Source organism: Brassica oleracea, chromosome C6, assembly GCF_000695525.1.
Source record: "Brassica oleracea var. oleracea cultivar TO1000 chromosome C6, BOL, whole genome shotgun sequence".
Classification (NCBI taxonomy): domain Eukaryota; kingdom Viridiplantae; phylum Streptophyta; class Magnoliopsida; order Brassicales; family Brassicaceae; genus Brassica; species Brassica oleracea.
In genome coordinates this window covers 26,059,736-26,077,583 of record NC_027753.1, presented here as the reverse complement: position 1 = coordinate 26,077,583, position 17,848 = coordinate 26,059,736, and the positions used below count along the sequence as shown (strand labels likewise).

General features: G+C 37.5%; 3 protein-coding genes, 1 non-coding gene and 2 pseudogenes across 4 annotated transcripts in view; 1 reads left to right on the top strand and 5 right to left on the bottom strand.

The window, feature by feature from the left end:
* The first annotated feature begins 1,408 nt into the window (after positions 1-1,408).
* LOC106296844 (F-box protein SKP2B) lies at positions 1,409-3,813 on the top strand. Its single transcript, XM_013733070.1, has 5 exons — positions 1,409-1,482; positions 1,605-1,852; positions 2,562-2,910; positions 2,983-3,124; positions 3,201-3,813. The coding sequence occupies exons 2-5, from the start codon at positions 1,638-1,640 to the stop codon at positions 3,572-3,574; spliced, it is 1,080 nt and encodes a 359-aa protein (XP_013588524.1). The 5' UTR covers positions 1,409-1,482; positions 1,605-1,637; the 3' UTR covers positions 3,575-3,813.
* A 209-nt stretch (positions 3,814-4,022) lies between these two features.
* Positions 4,023-5,024, bottom strand: LOC106296845 (annotated as a pseudogene).
* A 1,256-nt stretch (positions 5,025-6,280) lies between these two features.
* Positions 6,281-8,854, bottom strand: LOC106297848 (annotated as a pseudogene).
* A 1,341-nt stretch (positions 8,855-10,195) lies between these two features.
* On the bottom strand, positions 10,196-10,267 carry TRNAQ-UUG. The gene has a single exon. It is a non-coding gene; the product is annotated as a tRNA-Gln (tRNA).
* Positions 10,268-10,390: 123 nt separating this feature from the next.
* Positions 10,391-14,094, bottom strand: LOC106300077 (putative DEAD-box ATP-dependent RNA helicase 29). Its single transcript, XM_013736139.1, has 10 exons — positions 13,719-14,094; positions 12,277-13,438; positions 12,132-12,189; positions 11,935-12,045; positions 11,807-11,861; positions 11,630-11,706; positions 11,471-11,523; positions 11,289-11,370; positions 11,154-11,210; positions 10,391-11,076 (listed from the first exon to the last, which is right to left on the bottom strand). Exons 1-10 carry the CDS (start codon positions 14,092-14,094, stop codon positions 10,549-10,551), a joined length of 2,559 nt encoding a protein of 852 aa, XP_013591593.1. The 3' UTR covers positions 10,391-10,548.
* Positions 14,095-16,148: 2,054 nt separating this feature from the next.
* LOC106297847 overlaps positions 16,149-17,848 on the bottom strand; it is a 2,616-nt gene continuing 916 nt past the window's right edge. Inside the window, exons 2-3 of the mRNA XM_013734002.1 lie at positions 16,494-16,721; positions 16,149-16,420 (exon numbers count right to left, since the gene is read on the bottom strand). Of these exons, the coding sequence (XP_013589456.1) occupies positions 16,149-16,420; positions 16,494-16,721 (500 nt within the window). The remainder of the gene's footprint in view (positions 16,421-16,493; positions 16,722-17,848) is intronic.

Here is a 17,848-nt window from a genome sequence, read left to right as displayed (position 1 = left end):
GTCAGCTCTAGCTCGAGTTTCGTCTAAGTAAAACTGGCGGGAACAGTTAAAGTCCGAAAAAGGGAAAAACTCGCGCTGGAACGCTTTAGAGCGTGGGGTGGCGGTTACGAATTAAGAGCCGCGTGTAAAATAAGCGAAAACGGTTAACTTGGAAGTTTCTCGGGCCTAAACCACCCAACTGCCCATTTTAATCTTCTCCTCTGTCTTACTTTGTCATTTCTGTACAGAAACGGGAAGAAAGAACCAGAGAGAAACTCAGAGAGAGAAAAGTCCGATTAAGAGAGAGTTTTCGATATTTGGCTGGATTGGTCAAGTCCGAATCAAGAACGATCGTCTGTGGGGTGAATCCGACTGTCTGAACGTTCGAAGATCCGATAGAAACCGCTCAAGAGGTGTCAGAAGAGACCGAATAAAACAGAACAAACCGACTCTAAGACAAAGGTGAGTGCGTGACCATGGCATATCGTACTGAATCGTAGTCTGATTGATAGGAATGTTCTATGTACTGATTGCTTGTCTAATTCAAATTATCTGCTAAGTTCTAGCTTGGTCCGAACAGTCGGTTCCTTCCATCGACGCATCTGGATCAGATCATGCGCCTAGAGCCGTATTGGCCTGCTAGGGCTTGACTGAATCTGATGGCGCTTTGGCTTGGAATGATTGGGTCGGCTAAGTAACTGACTGATGATAAGCATGTCTGTTTATTGACTGATTGACTCGATTTCTTTACTTGGCTGAGTGGGACGGAATGACCGCTCTCACTAAGCAAACTGTTGCTTATGCCTCCTTGTTTGGATGCAGATCAGGACCAGACCCGAAAGGGTAAAGACATAACTTGAACGCGAGGCAAGGGCAGGAAGGAAGGATGGTGGGTTTGGGTAGATATAGGACGAGATTAACGTGTAATAGCCTATAGCGAACTGACTTGTTAACTCGAACCTCAGATTATCTATTCAAATCGTATTATGCTTTACTTGACTGTCTGAAAAAGAACTAACACTCTGAAATAATTATAAGTAAGGAAAAATATGAAAACGGCCCAAGTCTGATCGAGGAAGTCGAGCCAGACTCGTACTCATGTTACGAAAAAAAGGGTCGGGTCCTTTCACTTTTCCCATCTATTGATATCCAAAAGAAGGTTTATCGTCTTCTAACTTTTCCCTAATTAAGGTTTATCATCTTTTCACTTTTCCCTAATTTTTAATTAACTTTTCATTTACTTTTCCCGAAACTTTCGTGTTGTTATTTGTAATATTTATATTACAACTATTTACTTTTCCGAAAATAAATTAAAGAAAAGTATGTATTATGTAATGTGTCACCGTTGAATTTCCGACACGTGTCATGTATACATTGTCCGTAAGTTAACTCTTTGTCTGTTACCCTTTTACCCTTATAACAAATAACTCATTGTCTATCTCTCCTTCTCCTCTCGTTATCATCCTCACGAGTATCCACGCGTTACTTGTAAGAGCAACGGAGGTATGATCAGAATAGTCCAAAGTTTCAATCTTTAGTTTCATTTTTATTATTTTCCTACAGTTTTGGTCTTTTGAGGCTCTGTTATTTTCTCTAATCTCTGTTTATTTTTTGTGATGGTAAAGAACCAAGGAACCGCTTTCAAAAAGTATTAAAAGATGGTGAGTGAAGAAGGGTCAGCAACACTTGACCGATGCTTTGAAAAGATGAAGATGGAAGGCATCGTGATCAGCGAGTGGAAAGATATCCCTGTGGAGCTTCTCATGAAGATCCTTAACCTTGTTGATGATCGGACGGTCATCATTGCTTCTGGTGTTTGCAGTGGCTGGAGAGATGCTATTTCCTTTGGTCTCACTCGTCTCTCCCTCTCTTGGTATGTATACACAGCATCTTCTTTGTTGATGGCTGCTATGTTGACAGGATCATGTGACTGAAAGTAGGCCTGGGCTTTTTTTAACCAAACCCGAAATCTAAACAAAATCCAAACCGAAAACCGAAATTCATATAAATGTGAACCGTTATAAAAAATTATCCGAAAGAGGCTTAAGAATTAGGTACTTTCGGGTTTTGAACTATGATCCGAAAATAACCGCTAAATCTATTAATATATTTACATATGTTACGGTTATTTAGACATTTTATAGTATTTTTGATATTTTTTTGATTATTTCAACTGTTTTTTTTGGTTAATTTAGGCAGTTTAAATAGTTTTTAATTAGATTTTTGAGTATATTTTTGGTCAATTTCATTAGTTTAAAAATTTGAGCGATTTCATACATTATACATTGACTATAATCCGAACTGAAAGGAACCGAACCCGACCTGAAATAAGTAAAATCCTAATGGGATATACGAGTATAATATCGAAAAAATCCTAATCCAAGTCAATCAAACTGAATCCGAACGGGACACCGAAGGTCCATGCCTCAATGAAAATATCAAAATTTGTTGTTGATTGATCAGATTTTGTTGTGAGAACAGTTTCTTGATATGATGGTTTCAAGTTCAAGATTCTGATTTGTATATGTACCAAAAAACTAGTACGGTTTTGTTTTGATGTTTAACTTTTTTTGTTTCTTCAGGTGCAAGAAGAACCTGAATAGTTTGGTTCTGTCTCTTGCTCCAAAACTCGTCAAGCTTCAGACATTAGTATTGAGACAGGACAACCCCCAGCTTGAGGACAACGCAGTGGAAGCAATAGCGAATCACTGTCACGAGCTACAAGATCTTGACCTAAGCAAAAGCTTGAAACTCACCGACCATTCTCTCTATTCTCTGGCTCGCGGTTGCACAAACCTCACTAAACTCAACCTTAGCGGCTGCACTTCATTCAGCGACACTGCTTTGGCCTATTTGACAAGGTTTTGCAGGAAGCTCAAAGTTCTGAATCTTTGTGGTTGTGTGGAAGCTGTATCTGACAATGCATTGCAGGTTCCCTTATTAACAACACCCTTACAATATCTTTATATCAACAACCTAACAAGGAAACAAAAATTTATGCAGGCTATTGGAGAAAACTGCAATGAGATGCAGTCACTAAACTTGGGATGGTGTGAGAATATAAGTGATGATGGAGTCATGAGCCTAGCTTATGGCTGTCCTGATCTAAGAACCCTTGATCTTTGCGGCTGTGTTCTAATTACAGGTAAAGCTCATAATGTTTAAGACACCTCTACAAAACTTGAATCAGTCTTAAGACATTGTTGTTGTTGTTTTTGTAGATGAGAGTGTTGTTGCTTTGGCAAATAAGTGTGTACACTTGAGGTCGTTGGGGTTATACTATTGCAGGAACATAACAGACAGAGCAATGTACTCACTGGCTCAGAGTGGAGTGAAGAACAAGCACGAGATGTGGCGGTCGGTTAAGAAAGGAAAATTCGATGAAGAAGGTCTAAGAAGCCTCAACATTAGCCAATGCACTTACCTCACACCTTCAGCGGTTCAAGCTGTCTGTGATACATTCCCTGCGCTCCACACTTGCTCAGGCAGGCATTCTCTGGTCATGAGTGGTTGTCTGAATCTAACATCAGTTCACTGTGCCTGTATCCTCCAGGCTCACCGCACCCACACCGCTCTCCCTCACCCGGCTCATTAAGCCACCAGTGTGTAAGCCAGAGGGGTCTCTCTTCCTTGGTATGTGTACATATAAGCCTAAGGTTAAGAAATAAAAGCTTATTTGTTTGAGTTTATCTTCCCATCTCAAGATTTTACATTACAGCAACCTTTAAAATGATTACAAGGTTCTTTACTTTGTTTAACAATATTTTGTATAAGTTTGTGTAAGTTCGATCCATCAAATCATCAGCATTACAAAACATATATATAAAGAAATACATAACTTAGTGGGTGCAATCACATTCACATGTGAGACCATCAAGTGCAATGTGAATGTAGTGTTAGATCAGTTGCCTTTGTATACAGTTTCATAATAATGTTCAGTCAAGAATCTAAATATCTGTTTATTGGTTCAACAGTCTCATTATAGAGTGACCTATAAAGAAAGTATTCACCTGAGTGAGCAGAGGAGTTCTGTATGAAAGTGGTTGTGAAGAATCATCATCACCGCTACTGTCATCATCTTCTCTTCTTGACGTTGTACTGTTCCTCAATTGCTTTTCTTGCTGCACAAGCCACAACAAGGAATTCCTAAGTAAAGAACTCTCTTCCCAAGCTCTTCAGCTGCTTGTCTTGTGTATACATATCCAATTGTATGCAACATATCCGCTCCAAAAGCTATAACAAATACACTTATAAGAAGACAAATGTTTTGTATAATTAACTAACAAGTGAAAGAAGACAATGCCTGCATTTGATAGTCTCTTTGCTTCAGGTTCAGCACGGTATATGAAACCTTCTTTGTCTCCATGGACGTATTGGTTTAAAAAAAATCTATGAGAAACCTAGCTAGGTTCTCTTCTCTTTCTCTCTGAACAGCCTGCAAGAAGGATCTTTGTTTATGTCAGAGGATGGTTATGTTAGCTATATAATCTATAGTTTGTCATAAAACTGATCAGAGTCTTCGGTTTCAGAAGCCATTGATGCAACAACTAAAGTGACCTATATAGTCCTCTAGTTCACTTCCAAAGAGAAGAGTGAACACAGCCCTTGGATCAACCATAGTGTCTCTGATTGATCAAGCCATTACAGATTCCCAGAGAAAGAAGAGTTAAGCATGTATCAATCTTACTCAATCCATTTAGATCATAGGCTTCACGATGAACAGGATCACTTAGAACCTGGTAAGCTTCACCTAGAACCTGTTCCTTGCCAAGAAGAAATCTCTAGATGTGATCAAAACAAAAACAAGAAAATTGGATGAGATTATAAAGAACTTGCCTGGAACTTTTAAGAAGCTAGAGGATCACCTTGATTCTTATCAGGATGAACTTGTCTTGCCTACAGATTTAAGATTCAGTCATCCAAGTACAGAGAAAACAAATCATAAGAAACAACTCAACCTTGATGTAGTAAGCCTTGCAAATCTCTTCCTCGGAAGCTGAGGGAGTGACACCAAGAACATCATAGTAGACTGTTTCCTTCACCATGATCTGATCAAAACGAAAAGATATTTGGTTTGGTGTCTGTATGTAGGGAAGAAGGTGGGCACAAGAGAGTGTGTGCGTGTTGGAGTAAGCTTGAAGATAGCTTGAGAATCAAGTTTCCTAATCCTACCTAGTTATGGTAAACTGTTAAATTAATCTACCAAGTTTTTTTTTTTTTTTTTGTTTACGTATTAACAAAATGAAATAAAGAAACTTCTAACTTGCAATTTTTTTTCTAACAGTTTCTTTCTTGATATAGATTTATAAAATTTGATAGTTTGAGGAAGGAATGGTAGAGTTTATTGGATTGTTGAAGGTGACTGTCAAGAAAGGTACTAACTTAGTGGATCTTAAAAGCTACTGTCATGTTTTGTTGATTGTTCAAAAACTTCAAACAACGGTTGTGAACAGACAGTTCCTGAGAGCTATGGTCTAGTGAAATTGGTAAGCCTATTATCCTAAGAACATCAAAGTTTTGTTATCTGTTATATATATCTTATGGGTTTGTGTGTGACTGCAGGAAGTGTAAGATTATGATACATTCTCTGCTGATGACATAATGGGAGAAGCTGAACTCGACATCCAACCTCTGGTAACATCTGCAATGGCATTTGGGGATATGTAGATTGGGAAAATGGCTAAAGTCTCATGATAATCTGCTAATAGATGACAGCATCATTAACATTGTGGATGGGAAATTGAAGCAGGATCAAGCTTCAGAATGTAGAGTCTGGAGAATTAGAGCTGAATGGCTGCCACTTGACCAATAATAATACTAATAACGCAGTAGATTCCATTTTATATATGAACACTTGCACACTTTGCAATACACTCCTTTGTTCTTTTGTTGGAACATTTTTGGATCTCTGAATTCTTCACACAGGAAAGTTTGTGTTTGTAATACTTTTTTTCTTGATGGTCAAGAGTGATTTTGATGGACTTAATCAACCTATCGATTGTGTATGAGCAACAGAGCAACCCTTGAACTGGAAGATAACCAATCAAGGCGCTAAAGAATCACTTGAGAGTTGAGTTGAGACATGAGGTTTGCGAACTACATCTGCTGGCTAACAAACAATCACCTTAAGCTAAATTCTTTACAAAAACACATCCTACTCGGTGTTTCCAAACTCTATAGTCCAGCGTCTGGTACCATTGGGATTACAAGCAAAGAAACACACATGAACGTTTACGCAAAACATGAACAATATTAAATCAACCAGTCTCCCCTTGATAACAGTAACTAGCAATCATAGATGAATGGAGAGACAAACGATAATTAAAAGCAAAGAGATTCGATTTGTCTTTAGAACAAAGAGAGGTCTCAGAACGCAAACATAGTTGATTAATTATTCATCAAGGGAACACCACAAGGCCCCAGAGGAAACAGCAAGACTTTTAAAACCATAACAGAGACGCAAGAAGAGAGATTTTAAAAACCACCACGGAGACGTAACACCAAGTGAAGGGTCGACTCTTTCTGGATGTTGTAGTCAGCCAAGGTGCGACCATCCTCGAGTTGCTTGCCTGCGAAGATCAGACGCTGCTGGTCCGGAGGAATACCCTCTTTATCCTGAATCTTGGCCTTCACGTTGTCAATAGTATCTGAACTCTCCACCTCCAAAGTGATTGTCTTCCCGGTCAATGTCTTAACAAAAATCTGCATGCCTCCACGTAGACGCAACACCAAGTGAAGGGTCGACTCCTTCTGGATGTTGTAATCAGCCAATGTCCTGCCGTCTTCAAGCTGCTTTCCAGCAAAGATCAGCCTCTGCTGGTCGGGGGGAATACCCTCCTTGTCCTGAATCTTGGTCTCTCCAAAGTAATGGTCTTTCCCGTCAGAGTCTTAACGAAAATCCGCATACCACCACGGAGCCTGAGGACGAGATGCAAAGTCGACTCCTTTTGGATGTTGTAGTCAGCTAGAGTCCTCCCATCCTCGAGCTGCTTGCCCGCGAAGATGAGCCTCTGCTGATCCGGAGGGATCCCCTCCTTGTCCTGGATCTTGGCCTCAGAGCTTTCCACCTCGAGGGTGATCGTCTTCCCCGTGAGAGTCTTTACGAAAATCCGCAGAAGATAGATCTAATTCAAAGAAGAAGAAGAATCAATAACCGATAGAACGAAATAAGAGTTGATCGAAGAAACCCTAATTATAAAATCACTACTCTACCTTGATTTGAGAGAGGATTGATTGTTTTCTTTTGATTTTGAGAAACTGAATTGAGAGAGAGAGAGAGAGGTCTTTGGGTTTAGATTTATAGAAAATGATGAAGACGACTCGGTTAGGCGGCGAAGCAATGACGAGTAACAGCTAGACACGTGTGAGATACCAAGAGAAAAATGTCAAAAGCTCTCGTCTCTTCTACAAGTCCCTCCTTTCATTTCCTTTTTTTTTATTAATGCCATTGGGCAAAAGAGCATTCTCTTGTGTTTCCTTTTTAATTTCTTTTCAATTTATGAATTCAAAAGCTTCTAAATCATATTTTGTGAAAACAACATACAAGTAAAAACTCTATAAATTAATTTATATATAATTTTCTTATTTACATTTTTTGATAATTATTTTAGATTAATTTAAATGGGAATTATAACTTTACTTTCAAATTTGATATCACTTTTGAATTTACCTTTAAATTGATAATTATTTTTATAAATATCTTTAGTTGATTATTAAAAAAAAAATACCTTCTAAGTCATTTATAAATGTCTAAAATATTTATAGAAATTTATAAACTCAACTATGTCCCCTATATACTAAGCTCTAAATAATAATCACTAAACCCTAAACATAAATGTTAGGATATTTTTGATTGGACTTATTAAAAAAAATGTATCTAATTTAGTGTATTTCAAAACAACATTTCAAATGATTTTTCATTCATGGTATTAGATGTGGGTTAAATTTCATGAATTTGAATATCATCTATTTTATTAGACTGTCTGATATATTTTATATATGTTGAAACATATCATAACATACAATTCACTTTTATATGTTGTTCAATAAAATGAAATATAAAATTAGAGATGAATTTTATTTTGAAGAAAATAAACAACCAGATGCTTTGTGTATATTTATATAATTTTATCTATAGTAGTTATTAAACTATGATCTTAATGAAACCATATATTTACCTTAAATTTTTTTAAATATTATTATTTTATTATTTTATCGAATCGTGTCATATTTTACATTGGCCCAACTTAGGACCGAAAAAATTTATTAATTTATAGTGTTTATTAATTTATCAATTAATAGAGTTTCTAAAATATAATATTTTAAAATTGAATTTGAAATTTTTCTTTTGGAGAGATCCACCTTCAAACTTCAAATATGAAGTTTTGCCAACAACATTATATTATTTTAACTAGACATGTGATTTTGGATAGATATGGTTTGATTACCCCTTGAGTATATTAAATAGTAGACATTTACTTAATATATTAGACATGATACATAAAGTTGTTGGTTGGTTAATAAAATTATATAAACCTATTATGGATAAAACGGTGGTTAAAAATTAAAGTCTTCCCAGTCCATTAGAAGTCTCACTCTCTCAATATGTTTAGGACGAGATAATACATTACTTATTAATATTATTTATGTGAATTTGAATAAAAACGTTTAACTAGATATTAAACCAAAATTAATAAGAGAGTTATTCTTATTTTTTGAGTTATTACACGAGTTTTAGGAAGCTAGTTTCTATAGGGCGATCTGCTTGAAGATGCAAAAAAAAAAGATTGCCTCACAATTATGCATTTTAAGAGCTAATAATCACCTTCCCTTTCTTCTTTTTCTGACTGCTCACTTTGTGCTTTATATCATTCATTCATCTCATGCTTTTCAAAATCATTGTTTTCATTATTAAACAAGAACCCATTTCTTTACTGTATTGTTGAACTTTGAAAAAATGATGATTAATCATGTAATAGAACTTCGAAGAGTATACATCTATACTATTATTTGTGAAGTGATTTTTCAAAAAGGAGATCTCACGATAAAAGTTAAACTCGTTAATGTCCTAGTTACCCTTAATGAATTTTTATATATTTTATTATATAATTAAAAACGAATTTATATTAATAATATCATTTTTTTTTAAAAAAAAGAAGATAATTCATATATATTGTGTTGTTATCTTAATGAATTTACATATATATATATATATATTATAACTAAAAATGAATTTTATATTAATAAAAAATATTTTATAAAAATAAGATAATTTTGATATATTGTGTTGTTATCTTGAAATAATATTTTTCTATTATAAAATTTTTAAATTAGGATATACAATAATTTATAATCAAATATTAATCAAGTAAAAACATTTTCATAAAGATATTTTCTAAAATATTTTTAATATCCGAGTGTTTTAAATGAAAAACTTTAGCAAATATAAATAATTTTGAGGTTTGATTTAATTTTGACATAAATAATAACTTATTGTGCTAGTTTGTTTTGAACTAATAAATATTCTTAAAAAGATAATTCCTATATATATTTTGTTGTTATCTAAAAATAATATTTTCTATTATAAAAATTTAAAATATAAGATATAAATAATTTATAATTAAAATATAACCATACCAAAATATTTATATAAATATATTTTCTAAAATATTTTCAACGTGTGATTTTTGCAACAAAGCTCTCACGTTAAACGGTAGAACGTTAATATCGTTTATACTATTAATGAATTTTTACATATAATTTATTTTTTAATAAAAACAAATTTTATGTTCGATATATTATATTTATATTTTATAGTAGATCATTGATAAAAAGATACTTTAGGAAATAATATAATTCTTATATATATTATGTTACTATCCAGAAATAATATTTTTATCATAACGGTTAAAAATTAAGATAAAAAGTAATTTATAATTAAATATAATCAAACAAAAATATTTGTATAAATATATTTCTAATATGTGAGTGACTTTAAACAATAAAAACACACATATATATTTGATGAAATTTTTTGTCATATAATGTTCGATTTAAATTTTTTCGAAGACAAAAAAATAGTTTATCATACTGATTTTTAAATTAATAAGAAATCAAATATCCAAATATAGGTAAAATAACATTATATCTGCATATGCAAGTAAATCCCCTGATTTTGTTATAATTTTGCAAAGAAACAAAATCTAATAAAAAGTAGAGGTCCTACCGGGAGTCGAACCCAGGTCGCTGGATTCAAAGTCCAGAGTGCTAACCACTACACCATAGAACCTTTTTGTCTTTCATCTTGTGCATCATTATGTAGCTTATGTTCCAATCATGAATCAGCTTGAGCTTCAACACTTGTCTATTTTACTACACTTGTCCATTTCTGACATAGAATACACTTGAAAAAAAAGCTGGAGAAAATCAAACAAGAATGTAAAAATTTGTTGCACAACATTTGAGTAGAAAATGGTTCTGTAAGTAACATAACACTTTAGTAAAATATAGTTTCGCATAGGCTCAAAAGTTTTGACGATTCTTCTGAACTCGTCAGTACAGTCTTCACGGCTATCTCCCTCTCCCACGTTTCCCTCCACCACCACCTCCTCTTTTACCACCTCTGCTACTACCACCGCGGCCACCGCCAGACCCACCACCTCTTCCGCCGCCAAATCCACCACCTCTTCCTCCTCTACTGCTTCCGCCACCTCTTCCCCCTCTACTGCTTCTACCGGCAAAATCCCTCCCGCTTCCACCATCAAAGTCCCTGCCGCTTCCCCTTCCTCCACCACGACCTCCCCTGGCTCCTCCTCTGCCACCACCTCTCTTGCTATGCAGAAAAGACAGTTTGTTTGCCTTCTCCTGCCTCTCCTTACGCACCTGCTCCAGATCTTTGATCTCTGAACGCACATGCGCGTTAGGCATTGATGCTGACCATCTCTTCCCGCGTCGCCCACCTCTACCTGACATGCTTGGTGTGTCGTCTCCATCACCATCCTCACGGCTGAACGCTTTCTTGTGTGTGCTATCTTTCCATTTCTTGTATATTGCACCTGTTTTGTTTGCCCTCACCTTAGCTCCACTCTCTGTCTTTATCTGTATTTAGTTACAAGAGAGCTGCAAGTTAGAAACCATCAAACATTCTTTTAACCAAAAGACAAGTTTCTTATTACCTTGCCACTGGCTGTTACACGATCTCCATTGTTCAACTTGATGAATTTCTTACTTTTCTGTTTACCAAAGACAAATCCAGTTAAATAAGATTACAGTTTGGGACATTATTATGATGTATCTTAACTCTTTATCACCTTGTCCCAGTGATAATTAGTTTTCTGCTGCTTCATTCCCTGGCCATCATCTGCCACTAGATCTAGAACAGCAGCGTCCAATCTACAATCCGAAACAAGGACATAAGGCTTGTCAATATCATACAGAAAAAGAACTATAACATTTGAAATGCCACCAAAAAAAAGAACACAAATCTTTTTACCTATTTGATCCAAACCCTTCGTTACCCCTCACAGATAGTCCTGCCTCCGAATGCTGCGTTAATAAGAGAAACAAAGAGTCAAACTCATGCGTTCATCTCCACATCAGTAGAATAAACAAAATGATCATAAGCATTGTAGCTTTGAGAGCTAAAACATACGTGGTTAACAGGTATGGAGCTGATATAGAACTCTTCGTCCTTGAAAGTTTGTTGCGCCGTTCTTTTCTTACCGCTTACTGAAATCAAAACGAGAGTTTATATGAAGCTAAGTTTAATCAAAGAAGTAAAAAAAAAAAAAACAACCAAGCACCACAGATAAAATTGTAGTACGCATACCTTTGCTTCCAGCTATCTTGTCCTCAATAGAAGTGGTAATAGGTTCATCAACTTCCTAGATATCCAAAACACTTCTGTGAGTAAAACTAATGGGCACATACACGAGTACTTCAAAGCCTAAGGATTACCATTTCTAAATGATTATTGGAAGAAGTCTTCTGACTCTGCTCATGTCTCTTATTAATGATCTCCTCATGAACTTCCCTTTTCCTCTTCATCACATCAACCCATTGCAAACCCTGTACAGTAACCCAAAACATTTTCTCCTTCAGCTACTTGCTTACAAATATCATAACTATATATATAGAGGAAGAACAAAGATCACCTTCACATTTCTAGCTTTGGCATTTTCACCTTCTGCTTCAAGTATGGTCTGCTTGGGTCTACACCACAGATCAACCACCATTATAAATTAATCAAATTATTGTAAGACCACAGATGGATGAATAAAAGATAACTATACTAGTCACCTGAAGTTTTTAATCTTCTGAAAAAACGCCATTGCCTCCAACTCTCCACCTTCAATTATACTTTTAAACATTGGATGCAACCCTTCTCTAGGTAAGGCCTTTGCCCTCCTAATAGACTCTTTCGACGGAGCCGGTTTTGTCGTCGTATACAAACGAAAAGCCTTTCTGGACGTTCTCTCAAGAGAATCCAACTCCGCAGACGAATCAATCATCTCTTGAATCTTGTTAAAGATAAAATCAATCGTCTTCTGAGGGAACCGACCGTACACAGTGACACCACTCTCAATCGCCTCGCTGGTTCTGTTCATCACCTCCTCCATGTTCTTCAACACCTCGTCCTCTGTAGGCGCGGGCCTGATGGGTTTGGACAGGAACAGATGAAGATCCAACAGATACGGTATATCCTCAGGCGTGACGAAGGATATCGCAGAGCCTGTGCGGCCAGCTCTAGCGGCTCTCCCCACTCTATGGACGAAGATCTTCGGCCTCGGAGGGAAGTCCCAGTTGATAACATTATCAAGCAACGGTATGTCAATACCTCTAGCAGCGATATCAGTGACGATCAGCAGCATTGTCTTCCTCGCTCTGAACCTCGACACGTGGATCTTGCGCGCGTCTTGGTCCATATCACCGTAACACACAGAGGGAACGATGTTCTCCAGCTTAAACAGCGAGTTGACAAACTCCACGTGGTGCTTTGTGGAAACGAATATGATCGTCTGTTCGTTAGAGCTTATATGCTCTCTCACCAAGTATATGAGCGCGGCGTACTTCTCTTCGGGTCTTAAGGTTAGAAACGAGAGCTTCAAGTCAGGGCTGATCTTGTTCTCGACGTCTAACCTAACGAGCTGGGGCTCGCGCAGACCGGCCTTTGCGAACTCTGCGAGTGCGCTTGGTAAGGTGGCGCTGAAGAGGAGAGTCTGTCTGTTTTCGCCAAGCTTGGCGAGGATCTGATGGAGCTGCTCGGCGAAACCCATGCCGAAGAGACTGTCTGCCTCGTCGAAGACGACGTACTCGACTGTTCTGAGTGACATGTCGTCCACCTCTTCTAGGAGATGCATAAGTCTCCCCGGGGTTGCGATGATCACGTCGGGGCTCTTTGTTAGCTCTTCGAACTGGTCTTGCATGCTGTCACCACCGACCAGTAAGGTAACACGAAGATCTGAAAACATTAAAGGAGCAAAAAGGTGTTTAAACACACAACTTAAACAAGTGTTTGAAGATTGAGATTATGTTCGAATTGAGTTCTTCAGACATCATAAAGGAATCAAAAGGCGTTTAAACACACAACTGAAACAAGTAAAGATTGAGATTAGTTAGAATTGAGTTCTTTAGGCATCATAAATGAATCAAAAGGTGTTTAAACCACTACTAAAACAAGTGCTTAAATATTGAGATTAGGTTAGAACTGAGGTAATCAGACAAGGAATCAAAGACCAAACCTGTAAACTTCCCAAGTTCCTTAGCGAACTTGAGAGTCTGCTCAGCCAAGTCACGAGTAGGCGACAAGATAAGCGCCCTAACACCACCCTGAGGAACATGCTGTTTGAGCTTCTCAAGCATAGGGATTAGAAAAGCTGCGGTTTTTCCTGAACCCGTCCTCGCCATGGCGACGACGTCGACGCCGGAGAGGATTAAAGGCATAGTCTTCCGCTGGATCGGCGTGGGAACTTTGTACCCTTTCTTCTTGATTGCGTTGTAGACATTGGGACCGAGGTTTAGAGACTCGAATCCTCCGGATTTGCCTTTCTTCTTCTGCTTCTCTTTGCGGTGAAGCTCAGTGACCGAGCTCACCAGGAAACCCTTTCCTTCAACCATTGTGAGTAATCGTGACTGCAGCGAATCTCCGAAGAAGAAGAGTTTAGGACTTAGGTTTAGCCGTTTAGGGTTTAAAGAGATGATGATACACTAAAACCTTTTGGTGGGCTTTACTTATTTTGGGCCCAACAAGATGGCAAGCAATCCCAACAAAAACCCGTTCGTGGGCTTGTGTTGCTTGGTCTGCAAGTCTTAGTCAGTAAGTTACTTAGGTTAATGGAGTGCTTGGGACTGTCACATCTGTCTTAGCATTAACTTATGTCTCCTCAGCCACTTGGTGGCACGAGCTAGCTGACATTAATTGATTCTTTTAATGTTGATTCAACCTCCTGAGAAGAGACTGATTGATTAATCTAAACAAACATGTCGCCGCTCCGAGATCACCAGTTCAAGACTAATCATCAGGAATATAAGAGGTTGTGACTTCTTAAATGGTTCTAATGATAAAGTCCATGAAGCGTATGTAATGTGGTGAGGATGAAGAAGGATTTACAACAGAAAGATTAGTGTATGTCCCCATGAAAGAAATTTATGTCCAAAAGACATTGTGAATGAGAAGTCCGGATGCATGGGGTCACGTACTGGACTGTAAATGCACGCGCCGCCAGCGATGTGGACGCTCGCCCCACGTCCATCTATGGTCTTGAACGAGTTCATGATCAGCTCTTCTTTCAGCTTTATGATCATGTCACGTGAGAAGATGATCCAGAGCGGTTCTTCCTGGATCACTGCGTGTCTTAGGGTTCCCGGTTTAGGATTAACCGCATATTTGTCCCTCGGGTCGGTCACCATGTAGATTTTGCCGTCACGGCCGCCTATTGCGTGTTTGCCAAACCGATCGTTGTCTGTTTTTCTCACATTTCGGGTCGCATCTCCAACAGTCATCTATTGGATTTCCGGTCCCACATGAGAGGACACCAAGATTCCTCCTAGAGGCATTTATCTGTCTACAAATATATTCACAACAATGTTAAAATGCGGATGATAAAAAGTTTTATATTCGAGAAAAGATTAGTTTATACGCACTGGTTAACTTCTTGAACTACGAGTTCAGGATCGGAGACATGAGAGGAGGCAACGAAGATCGGAGCTAGGACAAGGAAGAGACATGAGATGAGGGAGAGAGACAAGTGAAGAAGTGTCATTCTCTTTATTGTCTCCCAAGATGATTTTATTTATTATATGTGTTTGTGAGATTTGAATATTTTGTTTGGTGATGAGATAAAATGGTGAGACGGTGCTCTTTGTATAGGAAAATCTCCTCCAGTTAATTTATGTTTTTTAATAATGAAGGCCCCATTTTCTGATTCTTTTTATATGAACTATAGAGGAGAAAGGATTTTAAAAATACCTACGTATTGAATAGAAATATGATAGAGAAAAAAAACATGGAAATATATCTGTTGTGATGAGATAAAAATGTGATGTCAAGTTTGTCAAGAACCAGAATGCACGTTTGCTATCTGTTGTGGGTGTGATGAACTTTGCTGGCCACGAAGTGCTAGAGATGCAGGAATGGTTTTATAAATCATGCAAGTATAAGCGCAAGAAGAGAGAGAGCTCAAAGAATGTTCCACAGTCATGACAGCTAAAGAAAATAAGTATGTTCAGAGCATAGAGTTCTCTGTGTTGGAAGTAAGAATCAGAGAGTGAAGTTGGGAGGAAGGAAAATGCAGATAACAATAAAACAACAGAAACTCCTCAGATCTTGGAGATTCAAATTCAAGTACATTGCAGCACGACGAGACAACAAAACTAGAAACGATATGCATCCTGCTGCTTTAACATCTCCAAAGTCTCTCGTACGTTCATGTACATAACAGTGCGACAGAGCTACTCTTGGGTAGAGAGGCTCATTCGGTTGTAATCATCTTCCCCTCCTTGGACTCTCTTATTCTAATTCAAAATTCAATCAAATTCAAAATTTAAAGAATAAAGCTTCATTGTTTCTGGGGAAAAAAGAAAAAGAAATTTGCCTCTGGGTGATTCCTCAGAAGTTAGAGTAATTTTTTCTAGAGGTATATTACGGTAAGCACCCCACTTGTACGCTAATCTCAACTCGCCGTCAAATAGAGTCTTAGCAAACTTTCCAAACATCTGTTGACAAGTAAAGATTGGTTTGTGATACAAAAAACCAAATAAGAGGAAGTAAGAAGGATAATGCTTACTTCAATTTCATGTGTTTCACTCCTGAGATGTGTGGTTAAATCACCATCTTCAACACGGGTACCGCCTTCACAATAAGTGATGCATACTGCGCAAAAAATACCACCGCCAGGTTCACCTGTGTCCTCAATGCTCTTCCCAGCACAATCAATCTTTGCATCTGAAAGAACAAACATTGCATAGTTTAGAAACACAATAACAAACAAAACCATCAGACAAAACAACAAACAAACCTTCAAGTAAGTCTTTCCAGGTCAAATTTGGAGGTTTAAAGTCAGGATCATAATCATATGCGAGAAGAATGTCACGATCACCCATTGATCCACCAACCTTCATATGGAAATGTAAGTAGCAAGCATATTCGGGATTGGATATGAACAACACTGGGGTTGAAATATTAACGTATTTCCAATTTCTCATTTCCTTCATAATGGTCGAGATACTTGTACATCCTAGGATATCTGCACAAGCAGACTCAAAAAACGGGTCGTGTTTCATAATTATGCATGTGTCAGAGTAGGCTCGCAGGACTTCAACATGGATGTCTTCTAGGTTGCCAAAGGCAATGATGGTGAGAGGACCATGGTATTTTCTCTTATACAAGACAGATTCTATACTCCTACGGACAAGAAGAGGATCATAACCTCCGGGAACCGGGCAGCTTTTGATGTCCCACCACACTTCGTTTTAGCTGCCCGTAACTCACGAGGCGCCTTCTGGTACCTATTGAGTGTAAATTTATGAGAATTAATGAGAGTTTATGAGAATTATTTGAGATATTTTGGTGAAGAACTAAGAGAGATATGTGAGAGAATCCAAGAGAGAGAGATAAGAATATTTGAGGAACATTTTTCCTTAGATTGATTTAGTGTATACAATAGTTACATAAATAGATCTAGCAAGGAGAATAAGACAATGAGAATGAATAAACAAATGGAGATGAATAAACTAATGAAGACCAGATCTGAGGAAGTCACTTTCGGATAGTGACAACTCCCTTCTCTCTTCCTTCCTTAGTATATCATGTGACTTTGTCTTGTTTCCACACTCCAACAGCTCCATCCAGTTGCCTCCAATTGTTTAAATTCGTCCAAGACTTCATGCAAGATATTTAAATCAGTCTCACACCTTTCATTGCTTCAGTTTTCATGTCCATGATTTCATGTCCATGATTTTATGTCCATGATTTCATGTCCATGATCTCCTGTCCATGATCAATCAGGTTCTTCATGTCTTTACTCTTGCTCTTTATTCTCTTCATGTCAACACTCCCCCTCAAGCTTGACCATAGTGATTTGGTCAAGCTTGGAAACCATGAAGCATTCCCTCATTAAAACCTTTACTTGGAAAAACCACTTGGGATAAAAACCAAGCAAAGAAAAAAGAGTAAAACACTTCGTGGCAAGAGGATCAGTGACAAGAGAGGTCTATGAGTCCAAGCTTAGGATGAATGAACTCACAAACCTTGCTGCTAGCTGCCTTGGTGAATATGTCAGCTAGTTGATCTTCACTTCTTGTGTAGCATGGAAGAATCACTTGCTGTTCCACTGCCTGTCTCACCTTGTGGCAGTCCACTTCTATGTGTTTT

Excerpts from the sequence above, each read along its gene's own strand:
- LOC106300077 (XM_013736139.1), bottom strand. The coding sequence starts at position 14,094 with ATGGTTGAAGGAAAGGGTTTCCTGGTGAGCTCGGTCACTGAGCTTCAC. Across the intron at positions 11,707-11,806 it reads CAAGATAGCTGGAAGCAAAG|TAAGCGGTAAGAAAAGAACG; the intron begins GTATGCGTACTA and ends TTTTGATTTCAG. Across the intron at positions 11,077-11,153 it reads GTGTAACAGCCAGTGGCAAG|ATAAAGACAGAGAGTGGAGC; the intron begins GTAATAAGAAAC and ends AACTAAATACAG.
- LOC106296844 (XM_013733070.1), top strand. The coding sequence starts at position 1,638 with ATGGTGAGTGAAGAAGGGTCAGCAACACTTGACCGATGCTTTGAAAAG. Across the intron at positions 1,853-2,561 it reads ACTCGTCTCTCCCTCTCTTG|GTGCAAGAAGAACCTGAATA; the intron begins GTATGTATACAC and ends TTGTTTCTTCAG. Across the intron at positions 2,911-2,982 it reads TATCTGACAATGCATTGCAG|GCTATTGGAGAAAACTGCAA; the intron begins GTTCCCTTATTA and ends AAATTTATGCAG.